The sequence below is a fragment of the Seriola lalandi genome, unplaced genomic scaffold (assembly GCF_002814215.2).
Source record: "Seriola lalandi dorsalis isolate HSWRI2012SDOR001 ecotype SW California unplaced genomic scaffold, Sedor1 jcf7180002054370, whole genome shotgun sequence".
Taxonomy (NCBI): Eukaryota; Metazoa; Chordata; class Actinopteri; order Carangiformes; family Carangidae; genus Seriola; species Seriola lalandi.
This window is the reverse complement of record NW_019524923.1, coordinates 222195-238156: the sequence shown is the minus strand read 5'-3', so window position 1 is coordinate 238156 and position 15962 is coordinate 222195. Positions and strand designations below refer to the sequence as shown.

Genomic DNA, 15962 nt, shown 5'->3' with positions numbered 1-15962 from the left:
GGGGGATGAACATCTGAAGTTTTCCAGGGCTGAAACTAACATTTATTTTCATTATCAACTAATCTGCCTATTATATTTTCCATTAATCCATTGCAACTTCCCAGAGACTTCCCATGACCCCCTTGTTTTGTTCGACCAAACATCCGAAACCTAAAGATATTCAGTTTAAATTAAAACATGATTAAGAAAAGCAGGAAATCTTCTCATCTGAGAAGCTGGAACATGAGAAGTTTTAGAGCTTTTGTTTGGAATTATTTGACTTTAATAACACTCACAGTTCAATTATTTATACAGAAATGCTCAGCATCTTACCGCCTTTGAATTCTACAATACTAATACGTCTATGAAATGCTAATAGTCTTCACTGTGGTGAAACACAGTTTTTAACTCAGAGAAACAGTTGGATGTATTCGTGTCCCCTCTGACCCTGAATCTAAAAAGTCAAGTCCAACTCACCGTGAAGCAACACAGCTGATGCAGTCTTCGCTCTGCGGCCCTGTGCACTTCAGACACGTTGCATCACACGCGTGGCACTTCCCGTTACTGTCCTGGTACTCTCCTGATAGACATACAGCATGAGAACGCGGCTGACTCACAAATGAATAACCATCTGAAGCACAGAGGTGGGCTTAATGTCAGATGCCAAAGAATGGAAGCCACGTATACACATACATAAACATGGCTGACTTATGGTTGACTCACATTATATTCCACATACAGTATCACACTGCAAATATACATATATATACAGATATAAAATGACAATTAAAAGTCCTTCATACTCTGAATATACAGTGTTGGAATGGAAATAATTGTATTTTTGCAGTTGAAGAAGTTAGAGAAGTAAGAACTAAATACTGTATGTCAAGGCTGCATTATATTTATCTAGGATGAAGAGGCTGACTGACCGTCTGTGCACACAGTGCTAACAACACACACTCCCTCCTGCAGACTGTGACCGCTGGAACAGCTGCTGCAGTTCCCCCGGCTCGGCCCCGCACAGGTGAGACAGCTGGCGTCACACCTGAGGAGTGGAGCACAGAGACTGAACACACGCACAAACAAACACACGTACTGACCACGAAAAGACTACACCCCATACAGGCACATAACAGCAAACACAAGTGTGAAAACAAGCGCGCGCACACACACACTCACACAGAAGCCAACCACCAGAATAAGGCCTGCCATCAGCAGATAAACAAACCACCCACACCTGAACACACACCAGTGAACCCACCTCCTACATATCCTGTGCCCATCAGCTATCTCTAGGTTTGGCTGTGTGGCATAGAAGCCGGGACTGCAGGAGGACATACACCTCCACTCCTCCATCAAGTAGCCTTCCGCACAATGGTTGCATGCTCCAACACCTGCACCTGATGCCGCATGAGCCAGGAACACATGTTTTTAAATGGATAAAAGGACACACAGGAATACTGCAAACAACAAACTGTCCCACATCATGTATTTTAATGACATCTAAAGAAGTTTTCATACAGGTCATGACCCTTGAGCTCTGCTCTTACCTGCACAGGTAGCACAGGCCTTGTGACAGGGCTCGCACGTGCCCTCCTGCTTGTCGTGGTAGAATCCGGCTGCGCAGCTCCGCTGGCACCGATTCCCCTGCAGACTGGAGAGGGCGGAGAGAGCATGTGGCACCGTGACACACACACAGCCAATCATGTGACATTGTAACGATGACTCATTGCCTTTAGACTGCAGGCTCAGTTTTCCAACCCACAGCACACCACCACAAGCACTTGGTGAACTGAGTCAGTGAACACTGTATTCCGGAAACTTCTAACTAAACAATATGGTGAATTTGACAGAGAAGTTTTGTCCTTTCCTGTGATGATATGGTAAAATGGAAATCAAGATACATTTCTCTTTTTTTGAGCTGTGTGCAAAAGGGGAAAGATGACAGACTCCTTTGAATACACAGTTAAAATTACTGTAACCTTTTCTAATTGTCATGATGCTGCAGAGGGTGTGTGTGCACAAGGAGAATCAGTATTGTCAGCGATGGCAGGAGAAGGAGCAGTGTTGACCGAGCAGTTAATTCAAGCACCATCAGAGAGTTTGCTTCTAACCTTGTGTCTGGTTTGCATTCTGTGCAGATGCTGTAGGAGGAACACTTCAAGCAGTTTTCACTGCACTTTCTGCACATGTTTGCATCTGTTGGGAAATCAAACAATACACATGGAATACACATCAGAGCGATTAATCAATCTTACTCACACACCCCTCAACTGCGGTTACATCAACTGACTATTCATTAGCAGCATATGCAGCTGTATCCAAACAGCTCTTCTGTAAGCCGGGAATCCTTAAAGGTTCACTTGAGGATATTCCTTCTGTTTTCTTCTGTGTTCTTGTTCAGTATAATTGAAAAAAAAAAAAAAAAAAAGAAAAAGAAGAAAGTGCAAAAACACTTTGTAATGCATAATGGAAATCCAACCGTGGTCGAGGTAGTAGTTGTCCCCACAGATGGCTGTGCAGGTGTTGGTCCTCTCTGTCAGGTGATGACCAGGTTGACAGGAAGTGCACTGGTCACTGCGGCTCCCAGTGCAGCTCTCGCACGAGGAGTAGCACCTCTTGCAACGCCGGCGGTCACTCCAGAATCCCCTGGAACACTCCGATACACACATCCTGTTGGACGGACACGGACCAACGCACACAGAGGACAAGAGCTGTAAGTCTCTAAATGAGTGCGAGTGGAGAAAACGACATTCTGGGTCCATTTACACCACAATAAATGTCGTTATTATTCTTGAATGCAAGTTTTAACAATTTGGCTTACTATATCATTCGTCTGCAGTATGCTGAGCCATATATCCATACAGTTCACTGCTTTCTGGATCTACTGAATGTGATCATGCTAACCTTGTGTTGTTCTTGAACTTGAGAAAAAAGTGTAAGCACGTGACGCACTGCTGCGGGCCGGGCCCCTCACAACCATCGTCACTGCATTCTGGGTCGCAGGGTCCTGGAAGGGCAAATACTCACAACGTCACTGCACCACTAAAGCAACAACAGGGAAGTTATTTAAACTGCTGATACACTTCTGTATTTACACAAAGACTACCTCAAGATGTTTTAAATCTGCTTTCTAGAGAAGAGAGTGTGGCGGTTAAGTCCGGACACAATGTGGCAGGATTTAGATATTGAGGCTGATTATTTGAAAGTCACAAGTACAGACAAGCTCTAACACTAATATCACATAACAATTATAATCTTCTGTATCTTTATTGAACACACCCATCAAACATTGACACTGCCGGTGGACAAAGTAAGTGAACCCTCGGATTTAATAACTTGCCAAACCTCCTTTGGCAGCAATAAACTCAAACAAGCTCTTCCAGTAGCTGCTGCTCTGACCTGCACAGTGTGCAAAACAAATTTTGAACCATTCCTCCTACAGAACTGCTTCGGCCATATTTTCAGGATGTCTGGTGTGAACGGCTCTCTGGGTCATTCCTCAGCATCTCTATTGGCTTAGTGTCTCGGCTCTGACGGGGCCACTCCAGGCCCGGAGGCGGCAAAGCCCCAAATCATGACGCTCCATCGTACTTCACCTTTGGGATGATGTTTTCATGTTGGTATGTAGCTCTCTTTTCATGTTATAGCGTTGAATGTTCATCCCAAACAATTCAAGTTTCACCAATCCATGTTTTGTTTTGTTTTTTTGGAGAGCAGCGGCTTCCTCTGTAGTGTTCTGCTATGGACACCATGCTCCATGCATCCATGTATGGTCGACTCATAAACATGTTGAGCAGCTCCAGTGATTCCTTCAAGTCTTTAGTTGTTACTCTGCGGTTCTTTTCTACTTCATTGAGCATTCTGCGTTGTGCCTTTGCACCCACTTCAAGGGAAAGCAGTCACAGAACTGTATCATCTAACTTTAAATAATGGACTGATGAATATCTAAACTTTGAGAGGACTTTGTCACTTGTCCCAGCTTTATGCAAATCAACAGCTCTTGTATTGTAAGTCTTATGAGATCTCATTTTGCATGGTTCACATCAGCGGATATTTGCTGAAGAGCAAATCATAAAAGCTCCAATCAGGTTTCATTGAACTCCAACTTTGTTAGCTTTTGTTGATGTGATTGAGGACTCACTCAAAAATGCCCACTGCAACTTGCTAAAGCCCAAAGTGACATCTTAAAATGTCTTAAGATATTCAGCTCATAATGATACAAGATGAAGAAAATCAGAAAATACTCAGACGCTGGAACCTGAGAGTGTTTGTAAACTATTTTAGCTTAAAAAAAAAAAAGAAAAAGAAAAAGTCCAGTTATTTTTTTTTCACAAAATCTGCACCATTTATTTGGACATTATGTTTGAAATGATAAAAAACTCTTTAAAAACATGCACCTCATTGTCATTTGTATAGAACTGCTTAGTGTCTCACTGACTTTAACTGAGCTGACTGATCGTAACCATAACACTGTAAATCTGCATTACAGTACATTTAGCTGCTGTCTGAGAGGTCTGAGCATCATACTGAGCACATGACTCACCATTGTATTCTTCAGTGAGGTCACTATCGACCAGCATCTCAGCGGATCGGACTCGCTCACGATGCGCGGGGTATGGCTGGTCTGCGGTGCCATAAATCACCAGGGACCACTCCTTTAGCATCCCTGAGAAACAGAGAGAGGGGAAGACAAGAAGTCTGTCCCATGAGGCCTGGACAGTATTTTAGCTGCTGTTCTAGTTGAAGTTCAATGTATGTTTCATAATACTGAGATGGTACATAGAGGAAGAGCAGACCTAGTTCAGTGTTGTCTCTCTTCTGAGAAGGAGTATCCTTGATTTTCAAAGTCCATTCCCCCGCTGCCTGCTCCCCCCAGCAGTGAGTCGTCATCAGCTCCCAGTTCTGAAATCCCTCTGTGGAGTCGTCAAGAGGCCTAAAACAAAACATTACATAATCGTGACATAACCGCTACTACTACTGCTAATACTACTACTACCACCATCACCACTGCTGCTAATACTGCTGCTCCCACCACTGTTTCTACTGCTGCTACCACAACTACTACCACTACAAGTAGTAGTAGTACGGAAGAATTATTCAGGTCTTTTAGTTAAAGAGTAAAGTAAAAGTAACAATACAAAAATGTAAAAATGCTCAATTAGGAGTAAAAGTATAAACAGTAAAAGTATTCATTAGGTAAATTTTTTTTCCCCCAAATGATTTTCTAACATAAAAGCATTTTTTGTTTGGGTTATTAAGTTATATTTAATACTGCACACATTCATTATCACTATATTTGTCAAATAAATGTAGTAGGGTAGAAAATGTAAAACATTTCCACCTATGTAGCAAAGAAGTTCCTCAAGACTGTATTTAAAACTGTAATAATGTTTCTGGTCATTTGGGGGCAGCAGAACAAGCTGTGCCTGTTAGCATACAGTTATTTATTTAAACATGATCATTTATTTGGAGTCATGTTTCTTGCCACCTGGCAAATCTAAGTCCAATATTCACAGTTGTCTCTCCTCCAACTCCCGAAGGAAATCCCTGGCTCTTTAGCTGCTAAATCCTCTACTACATTCAGTAGCTCCTTGCTAACAGGTGCTGGACACGTAGCGTACACTGGGTTCTTATAAGCATCTGCTCAAAGTAGCTCCCTGTTGTGGCTGGAAACAAGGATTTCTTCACTTTCAGATTACACACAGTAATTTCATCCATTGTTAAAATAAAAATATTGATTATTAGAGCAGCTTTAAGTACAGCAAATATACATAGTTGCTTTGCGCCAATTTGCTTTAAATAGTTATCAACACTTTCTTGTGCTCTTGCTGTTGATTTGTGCTATACTTTTGGTATTGCAGAGTTTGCTAAAAAGTAAGAAACTGACAGGAATTAATTTAACCAGAAACTTTCCCAGATACCAGCTCCTGTGAAACATCATGTGAGCACCGCTCCTGCAATTTTCCAGTAGTGTTTGCCAAAGTCCACATTTCATCCTCCTATTGGGACTGAGGTGCCAAACTGAGGCCGAACTGAAGAACTGAAGTTACCTGTTAGCTAGCAGCTGCGACACCGTGCCTGAAGGGGATGTGAGCGCAATAGAAAGGTCGCCGCGACGACCGTGAGTGATGGTAACACGGACGACGACATGCTCCACATAAGCAACGTGCTGCTGGGTTTTGGTGGAGCAGCCTGTAGTCTCACACACAGACGTCAGCACCGAGCCGGGATGAATAGCTCTGTCATGAGACGGGGAGAGGAAAAGAATAAAGAGGCACAGTGAGCGGCAGAGATAAGAGAGGAGGCAGAAAACAAGAAGCACGGGAGAGAGTTACAAAGAGAGGAGCGGTAAAGAAAATGACACCCATTAAAGTGTGTGAGAACAAATGCGAGAGAAATCCATGTGAGAACTGAGACAGAAATAAATCAAGTGTGATGAAAGGGGAGGAATCAAGGGAAGCCCTGACTAAAAGCGGAGATCTCTTGCAGTGCGGTTGGTGTGATACCTGCTCAGCTGGATGGGAGCCTCCTCCACACACTCATGCTGTGAGGGCACTTGTTTCCAGCGCTCAGCCTCCTTCACCATGCTCTCAGCATCCAGCAGGCCAAAGCCATACAGGTGGCTCACTGACAGAGAACCCGCACATCCCCAAACACACACACACACACACACACACACACACACACACACACACACACACACACACACACACACACATTAGCTGGGGCATAAAAGGCGCTGTAGCTTATAAAAGACTTCACACACTCCTGGGACTTTGTAGGCGTTTATCACTGTTCTGCTCACAGCATCTCATTAGTTTCATGCTCGCTGTTTTATAGTTTCCCTAAAAAGAGCTGAAAGAACATTTACCAAAAATATGCTTATCAAGCCATCCCTGCTCATCATCTTTATTATAATTTCTTTGACGATTGCATCCAAAAGATATTATGTAATTGTTGATATTTTCTAAACTACTGGCAAATATTGAAAACTGTTTGAAATTCAGCAGAGATCTGACGGGAATACCTTTGTATCCAGCTCCATTAATGTGCCAGTCAGGGGCAATAAGATGATGAGATTTTGATGTCCGGACAATAATATGCTGCACATCCCTCCAGGTTAGCAAGGGGCTGAGAAAAGGTCAAACGGAGACAAAACATCATACTCTCGTCACCTGACTATACCTATTGATTTCAACGGTGGCTGCATGTGTGGATTTTGTGTGTGCGTGGGAGAGCTGCTTACTTTGCGTCCAAAGTGAGAGCGATGACACCTGCAGCCATGGAGGAGGAGAGGGAGGTTCCTGACTGAGGTGGGCTACAGCCCTGCTGTGGACCCACCGTTACCTGTCGGGAACAACAGATCTTTTCAGTATTTAACAGGCTTTTTATTCTTTACATGATGGAGTAGGTTGCTCAAGACTTCCAGTATATTTGGGTTGAGTACCACTACACCATACACATTTGTCTATTGCACCACCAAAGATTTTACTGTTTCCGTTTCTATGTGTTTTAATTTATTAGATCATTGTGAGTTGCATCATGAAATGATTGGAATTTGGTGTTCAAAGGTCAAAGGTCATTGTGACCTGGCAAAACATGTTTTTGGCCATATCTCCCAAATTCATACGTTAATTATAACACAATTTGACACAAATGTCTATAAGGATAAAATGGTGAAGTGATCACATTTTATATCCAAATAGTCAAAGGTCAACTGCAAAAACACCTCTGGCCATTATTCAATGCTGTAACTCAGGGAGGGGGGTTGTGACCAAATTGCAACTTGGCTGGTTGGTGACTTTTTAGTTTCTTGTATTTTTATTATTATATTTCACACTATGGCACCACTACACTAAGAGTTTGCACAAATAACATTTGATTAAAAAAGTTACAATTAAACTGACATTTGTGACAAGCTGACTCAAGTCACAGGTCCATGTGAGACCAATCAGAAACAAAATAAACTAATTGACAAAGCATGAATTGGGAGTATTTCCAGGTACTGTCTATGCAAACAAATAAAACAAGTGGAAAACCTCTCCCTCGCCCTGAAGAGCCAGAACAATTTCCCACAGGAGGTTATAGGGTCTAATTAGCTAATTTCATTTCTTCATGTTTTTGTGAATTTATAAGTTACTGCTCCAGCAGGAAGAAAGTTCCCAGAGTATATTTCTGGGGCATATCTATTTGATTGACAGGTGTCTCAGAAGATCACACTCAACTGCATAAGTTGTCGCTTGCTCGCCCCCAACACTGCTCCCCCCAGCCTCCACCTCATTTCCCAAATGTGTATTTTTTTGGCTTTAAGCAGCTGGCAAGACGACAGTGATTATTAGATCCAACTATAGAATTCCAAGCAGCTGTGATGTCAATAGTTACATATTTCTTACTTCATGGCAGGTTTATATAATGTTTTATTTTTATGAATCTTTAACGATCAAATAATTTCCAAAAGGTTTCCTGATGGGAACAATGTAACTTGGTTTATAAAAAAAGGAGAAACATAATTTAAACCCAAGAAAATATTCATTAGTCATTCATTTATTATTGGAAATAATAATGCTGTGCTGAGCACAGAGTTAAAGACCGACCAGGTTATTTCAGCAGTTATTTGGAATTATTAATTAGATATTTCTCAGTTAATGGCTTGAAAATTATCAGAAAAATATTCAGAAATGATGCAACTGAAAAATTAAGTATTACAAGACTTTGATGACATTAAACGGGTCATGAAATTATGGTATGCTGATATTTAGTTATGTAACCACATGATTTAACTGAATTTCTTCAGTTTATGCTTTGAGTTTATCCAACTCAGACAATAACATATTATTTTACATCATCACATATCATTATTTGCTAAGTTAAAGTAACTTAAATCTTTGTGCTGCATCCACTTCCATAATTCTCAGTTTTTCAAATTAACTTGCTCTCCAGTTTCTTTTCATTTTATCATCTCATCTCTGTGTATTCAGCTTCACTTTCGACTCTTTATTTGTCCCCGGGGGGCAATTGGATTTGCTACAAAAAATATGTTGAAAACACATACAAGACAGTAAAATAACAAACTTAAAAAACAAGTACAAACTAATTTCGAATTAAGTGCTAAAGTGCTCATCTTTGGATATAATAGCATAATTTATTCTCTCGTACTTACTCATACCTGCACTTTAGCTGTGAATGATGCTCTTGCTTTGCACTACTAATTAGATGCTAAGTGCATTTGGCTTTGTACCTGTCCTCTGCACAATCACTATAAAAATGAATCTAATGTAATATATGGTGTAAAGTTATCACTCGTGGGAGATTTTACTGTACACAAAGAACCCAGGAGCAGAGTTCTTCAAGATGACCCTTATGATTTAAGCACCTCACATAATAAGAGAACAGGAAGTGTCTGAGGTGCACACCAACTATATCTTCATTATAGTTTTACTATCTGAATGTGTAAAAAGACAACAGTTTCCATTATGTAACTTTTTCAGATCAAAAAGAATTTTGGATTTGTGGAAAATCTTAACCTAAATGCAATGCATGCTGGGAAATATCATGAACACTGAGTTAATAATAAAAGAAACATATTTTACAAACATCATATGAGATTTAGAATCCGAAAGATAAAGAAAAACACGCAGTAAAAATAGTTTTTCCTTCATTCCTGACTTAAGTTAACAGAATGAATCACAGATTGAGATGTGCAAGTTATCAAGACTCAGACGCTTTTGTTTTGTTGTAGGCACAGTCTAAACTTTTATTATATTTTATGATATATATTGATATTTTTATTTTACAGATATTTTAGGATTCTAAGGCCTAACAACTTGTAATTGCTGCAGATGGAACATAGAAGAACATAATTTGGTATTTTTACAGTGTAGTTTTGAAATTTGGGGTGATGACCTCAAGCGAGAAAATATTTTTCTGGAACATTTAGATAAAGCTACCCGTAGTGTGTTGATTATAGTAAAGAAGCAATGTGCAGAGTGTGTTTATAAGTGCTGACCGAGAGGGGCCGGGGTTACTTGTGGATTCTCTGTGAGTAAGAGTGTCTCCATTTCCCACACAGACCTATCTCAGCACACAAAGGTTTATGTACAAGTCTTTTGGTCCTGGAGACATTTCTTATGTTTCTCACAGCCTCTACTCACCGTCTTCTTTGTCTCCCCACCATAAGCTGTCGCCAGTGTGGAGGTGCACTGCTCCAGGTAATGTGGCTGGCTTCCACGCCGAGTGCTGCTACTGACAGAGATGGTGTAGATACTGTTGCCGTAGCCGTCGCAGGAACAGTGGTCACCTCTCTGCCCTCCGTTTCCAGACGCCCAGACAAAAACAGAGCCCCTCCCATGCCGGCCCTGAGATTAATTGGTGAAGCAGACAGAGGTGATTAATTTATTAATGGTATTTACACATTGATAGGGAGAAAATGATAAGCCCTTGGAGTAAATACACAGCCGAAGGTAGGACACAGATGTAAACAAACATACACACACACACACACAGCCAACAAGCTTTTTTCCCCTTCTTTCTCTTTCACACACAAACTCTTTCTCTCTCTCTCTCTCTCACTGTTTTAATGCCGTTTTGTAAAGCGAGATGAGTCAGAGGCCCAGGCCCCTCCAAAGTGGCTCCGTCATCTGCTGGCCCCCAGCTTGCTAAGTAAATATCAATATACTGTGGTTTGAAGCTCAGTGATTGGGCCTCCACGATGTCTGTCACATCTCCATCCAGCATACGGATGCCTACAGGTACAGGGGGGCAGAAGAGCAAAGATCGTGTTTGAATCCATTATATACAAAACTCTGACCTCCAAAAGTCCTTCAACATGCTAGTTTCGTGCCGTCACATGGTCTCACCGCCTATCCGTGCATGGAAAGACACTCCAACCGTGCACTGAGAGTTGTTTGAAGCGGCACCAACCATCCCTGCACACTGAGTCCCATGGCTTCGGAGAAAGGAGGAGAACATCAGAACATGAGGTTAGATGCATATGCATGAGGAGAAGACGGGCTATTTCCGTTACATCAAACCAGTGAGAAGACAGAATTCAGACTGGGGAATTTGCATATCCATATATGCATGTAATTACTGGGGGAAAAAATGGAAAGGAAAAGCATGCATTAATTAAAGTTAGAATTATGACTGGAAAAGGAAAAACAGGTGCAAAGAGAAATCTAGAAATAAGAAGAAGCGCTCACTAGTTTTCAGCATTGTCTGAATAACTCGGAGAAGGATCTCGGTCTTGTCCGTTCACATCATAGCTGGCGAGAGGATCCTGAATCAGATGGATAGTAAGTAGCAGCACATAACAAGATGCCAGCAGCTATCTGTCTCTGTTTCATCAGACAAATCACAAAGAGCATTATTCACCAGTCCACTCGACAGTTAAGTGGATCAGACGTTTAATGTCCATTCCAATACTCTTAGCCGGCCTTTCCAAACCTTTGGCCCAAAAGCTCTGCCTGCAATATCTGTCTCAGCTCTGCGCTCTTACACTAAGAGCTCTGCCAAATTGCTTATGATTAATGTCCCCTTCCCAAGAAGAGCCTCCCATCCCAGGGCACTTACATAATTTGGCTTCAGATCCGGATGCTCTCTCTCAATGCCATCATCTAGGACAGACACCACCACACCCTTCCCCGTGTACCCTCTCCTCCAGGCCGCTGCAATGTTCATACGAGGCTGGCAGCCTGTGGACTCATCGCTGCAGTGCTGTGGAGCAAATAGTGGGACATCCAATTTAGCCCTTGGGAGTAAAGAATAAATCAGGGTCTATTTTAGGCTCTGTCTGTCTGGGTTTGTGTGTCTGTGTTTCAGAGTTGAGTTTAGTAAAGAAAAAAAAAGAAAAACAAACAAACTGACTCACAATGTACCACAGGCTGTTCCACACTGGGTCGTTGAAGTGCAGCATCTGGGTGCGGTTGGACTGAGGATGGGCAGGAGGAAGGCGTTTGGTTTTCATGTCTAAAAAGGAGAACATGTGGCTTGCTCTGGAGTTCCTCTTTACTCTTCTCTGGACCACCTGCTGTTGGAGCCATTCCACCTTAAAAAAGGAACACACAGGGTATTTGTACTTAGGTAGACATGTACTTTTAGCCACGCTAGAAGAACGGCCTAGGCGGTTTGTTCATTCATGGTTCCCAAAGGATGAACCCTCTGACATTTCTTTTAGTGCCAGCAGCAGGTCAGATTTTGCCTCTTACCCATTGAAATATCTCTAAATCTACAACATAGATTTTGCGGAAGTTTTGTATGAATCTTGATAACTTTGGTAATTCCCTGACTTTTCTACTAGCGACAGACAACAATTATAGGACTGATCACCTTGAAGTTTGGTACATGCTATCAGAGTGAACTGTATTAATGTTAGTGATAGAAACCAATACAAAAATGCTACAAATAGGAAAACACATACAAGACTTAAAGTACAAACATTAAAAGGAAAACATATTCCAAATCCAGAATTACAATAAACAACACAACACATACACATAGTGAAAACACACGCAACAACAATTACTACTCCAGAAGTGCCACGGGACGGGTGGTGGGCTCAATTCTTGACAAACAATACATTATACACTTTTATCCATTAAATTTGGTATTTTTTCACATGAGAAAATGACGATTTGGGAGATGTGAGGACCCCCTGCAGATAGAGAGCTGCAGTCCAGCAGCTCGCTGTCCGATTCCAGAGGTGAGAGGCCAGTCAATGTGCGCCGTCGTTGAAATAAAGCTAATATTTGCTGCTGCCAATTTGTCTGAGGGTAAAGCTGGATACATTATAAATACATGTTTTATTGGACAGTTTAACCACAGTGCTGCCTCCATACACTTTGCCATTCTAATACGAGCAGCTGTATCACTTGTTCAATAAACATTTAAATAAAAGTGTTTATAAATATACATCACAGATTAGATACCAGCTGTATTTTTTACTACATTCACTGTCAATACATTTTTTTCCCCTCAAAAAGTCTGTTCAGAAATAAGTCCATCTGTAATGCTGTCATCCCCGAGCACTTCTGGTGAAGCAACTCTTGTTGCATGTGTTTCCCCTTGTTGCATGCGTTTTCATATTTGTAGAATTTTTTTGTATCCCTTTAAGTTTGCGCTCTCTCTCTCTCTCTCTTGTATGTGCTTTGTCCTTCGGGCAACTTTAATTTTAATGCTTGTAAAAAATTGAAATGTGGTGTTTAACACTGAGCATGTTGTTCCTCTTTGACTCTTGGCATTTGTAGGTTTTGTCAGTGTATGTGTGTGTTAGTCCGTGATGTGGGGGCACAAGTGTGTGTCTTGGTGTGGGGAGGGGCCACTCCATGAACATGTGTGTGTGTGTGTGTGTCGTGTGTTTGTATGAAGAGGCAAGGGAGGGGACATGCAGCCGATTAATAATCCAGCAGAGTCTTCCACTTCTCCCGTTACTATACCTTGGTCTCCTTGGCGACGCTAACAGTCACCTCTTTGTTGGACACATGGGAACGCTTCGCTGTCTCGTGGTGGCGAAAACTGTAATAACTCCTCAGGTCTCCGATCTGGTGAAACAGACATCAAATCCTCTAAATGAATTTGTTTTCCTGGTGAAGGTGTGCGGCGCTGTCTCCGTGCTAAACAGCTGTTAAATTATGAAAGTGCCTTTGGTGTCTTTCATTAAGGCGGCTACCTTACACCTGTGATAGTTTTTCAGCCCAAGGCAACCTGAGCCACACCGCTGCTCATGTGTGCCTTATACATGCACATCCTGTACCTGTGTGTGTGTCTGTGTCCACAATGCCATGATGTGAGCAGATTTTTTTTATTACATACAATAAGAAGAAGAGCTCTGAGTAATTTAGGTTTAATAAAAAAGTGTTGCCATTTTCTATGACTGACGAGAATAAATTATGGTCCTAATTTATTCCCTGATGGCTGTGTTGTGAAATTTGCTCTTTGATTTCGGTCGTCAGCTCTATAAAGCCAAGTATTTTTTCAGTTTCAAAAGCGTCTCTCTGGTTCATATCACCCACAGTGAAACACAGACCCGAGACCTGCAACTTTCATTACAGAACCAATCCCGAGGGAGTACATGTGTTGAATTTTATGGGCCCGGGCTCTACAGCTTTCTCTGTTTTATTTATTAGTTTTATTATTTATTGATTTTCTTTGGGTCATTCTGTGGGCATATTGATGAGTATGGTCTGATTGATTTCTGTTTTTATTTCTTTCATATACATACTGACAAAAGCTCTGTGGCTTTAACTGAAATGGCAATAAAGCAGTGGATGTTGGTTCTTCAGGGTTTAACTGTGTGGATAATTAATATTATATGCTGGAGGTCAGGGTACTGAAATGAACGTAAGAGGTGAGAGAACAAAATGTGATTTCTGGCAGCTTGACAGGCTTGTAACGTTGATGAGCAGCTGCTGACTTCTGACATAAAAAGGTTCTCCAGAAGGCCACAAAAGCAGAGGTCCAGCAGTGTTAGAGGAAGTGTTCAGTCTATGAGACAAACCAATATTTTAACTTCCTTTTGCAGCATCTTAGTGGCAGATTAATACTGGTTAGGATTATTAGCTTTTTTAATCTTTTGAGATATATACTGAAGATGATCAAATATTTTTGACTCTCAAATATGAGCAAGAATCTTTTATCTTTCTAAGAATCTTTCTAAACATTGCTCTAGTTTCTACCAGGCAGATAACTGATGGTGAAATGCAAACACAATCACATTTTTTGCACTAAATCAATAAATGTAACATGAAATAAAATGTGTGTTACAGCTCCAGTTGATTATTTGACATATTTGACATTGTACAAGCAAAACTTTGTACATATCCAGTACTTTGTCTGCTTCTGTTTCTTGTCTCTCAGTTGGTTGTGGCCTCATTTCAAGTTTTCTTAATTTAAAAGACACAATATTAACTGTGACAGACTGAGAAATTAAGAGCTTTGACAACAGTTGGAATCAATAATGCAAACTTGTCCATGTCTGGTGCTTGTCTGTGTTGGACCACACGTACCTGACCCATATTTGTGAATCCATATTTCTCTGCTGTCCTGTTCACAGACTCCGGGTCGCCTCTTATTCTTATCGCCCAGTCGTTGGTGTAAATCGTTGCTTGACAAAACTGAAGAAGAGTTCCGATCCACAGCGCGAGAAAACGCACCATCACGGCACAGGTGAAGAGGTTTCCTTTAATTAGACGGCGCCCGCGTGTTTCATGCGACTTCCGCGTTTGTCATAGTTTTTCGTTGAAAATTCAAAAAGCCCACTGTTGCAGAGAAACTTCTTTCATCAGATGTTCTGCAGAAACGGAAGGATGCTCGTCGGCTGAAGTTGCCAAGACTTGACTCTGCTTCACCGGGAACACGCAGCTCTCAAATTACTCCTTCAACATGGAGGCCAGGGATCAACTGCAGCGTGTCCTTCAGAGAGGGATCCGACCTGTGGGCAGCAGCGCGAAACTAAATGTCCTTATTTATGGTGCAGCTTCTGCCGTATGTTGCACTTTAGTCAAATAGACCATTAATTTCCCTGCTAATTACCCGTAAAAGATTCAACAAGGAAGGCAGTGTCATCAAAGTGTCATCTCTATAGGCCTCCATAATAAACTGACAGCAGCAGGGAGCAACATTAGTGAATGTCCAGCTGTCTTTATATAGAGATGGAAAGGATGGTAACAACATCACATTTTCAGATGCAATGACTAATACTGAATAAAATAAAAATAAATTAGCCACACTCATAACAAACACAGCTAATAATAAGTTTTGTTTCTGTGGCATCATCACATTTGAGTTGCTCTTGTTTATGCTCTTGAGTTATTGATGTTGCAAAATGTCTCTGACTAAATATCAAAAATCACAAACAGATGATTTTTATTAAGTACCGATGTACTTGTCCTTTACTTTAGTATTTCCTTATAATTATTCTCCACTACATTTATTTAACAGCATGTTGCTGGTGTCTGTATCATTATTTTATGTCAGTATGCAGTATG

At 41.3% G+C, this 15962-nt stretch overlaps 1 protein-coding gene across 1 annotated transcript in view; it reads right to left on the bottom strand.

The window, feature by feature from the left end:
• pcsk5a (proprotein convertase subtilisin/kexin type 5a) overlaps positions 1-15168 on the bottom strand; it is a 28799-nt gene extending 13631 nt beyond the window's left edge. Inside the window, exons 1-21 of the mRNA XM_023408621.2 lie at positions 14982-15168; positions 13413-13517; positions 11849-12025; positions 11551-11694; positions 11181-11257; positions 10839-10927; positions 10552-10724; positions 10134-10337; positions 7229-7329; positions 7010-7113; positions 6489-6609; positions 6033-6221; positions 4779-4915; positions 4526-4648; positions 2887-2989; positions 2462-2652; positions 2094-2178; positions 1530-1633; positions 1241-1379; positions 909-1024; positions 457-559 (exon numbers count right to left, since the gene is read on the bottom strand). Coding sequence (XP_023264389.1) covers positions 457-559; positions 909-1024; positions 1241-1379; positions 1530-1633; positions 2094-2178; positions 2462-2652; positions 2887-2989; positions 4526-4648; positions 4779-4915; positions 6033-6221; positions 6489-6609; positions 7010-7113; positions 7229-7329; positions 10134-10337; positions 10552-10724; positions 10839-10927; positions 11181-11257; positions 11551-11694; positions 11849-12025; positions 13413-13517; positions 14982-15131 — 2735 coding nt within the window. The 5' untranslated portion in view covers positions 15132-15168. The remainder of the gene's footprint in view (positions 1-456; positions 560-908; positions 1025-1240; positions 1380-1529; positions 1634-2093; positions 2179-2461; positions 2653-2886; positions 2990-4525; positions 4649-4778; positions 4916-6032; positions 6222-6488; positions 6610-7009; positions 7114-7228; positions 7330-10133; positions 10338-10551; positions 10725-10838; positions 10928-11180; positions 11258-11550; positions 11695-11848; positions 12026-13412; positions 13518-14981) is intronic.
• Positions 15169-15962: the final 794 nt, after the last annotated feature.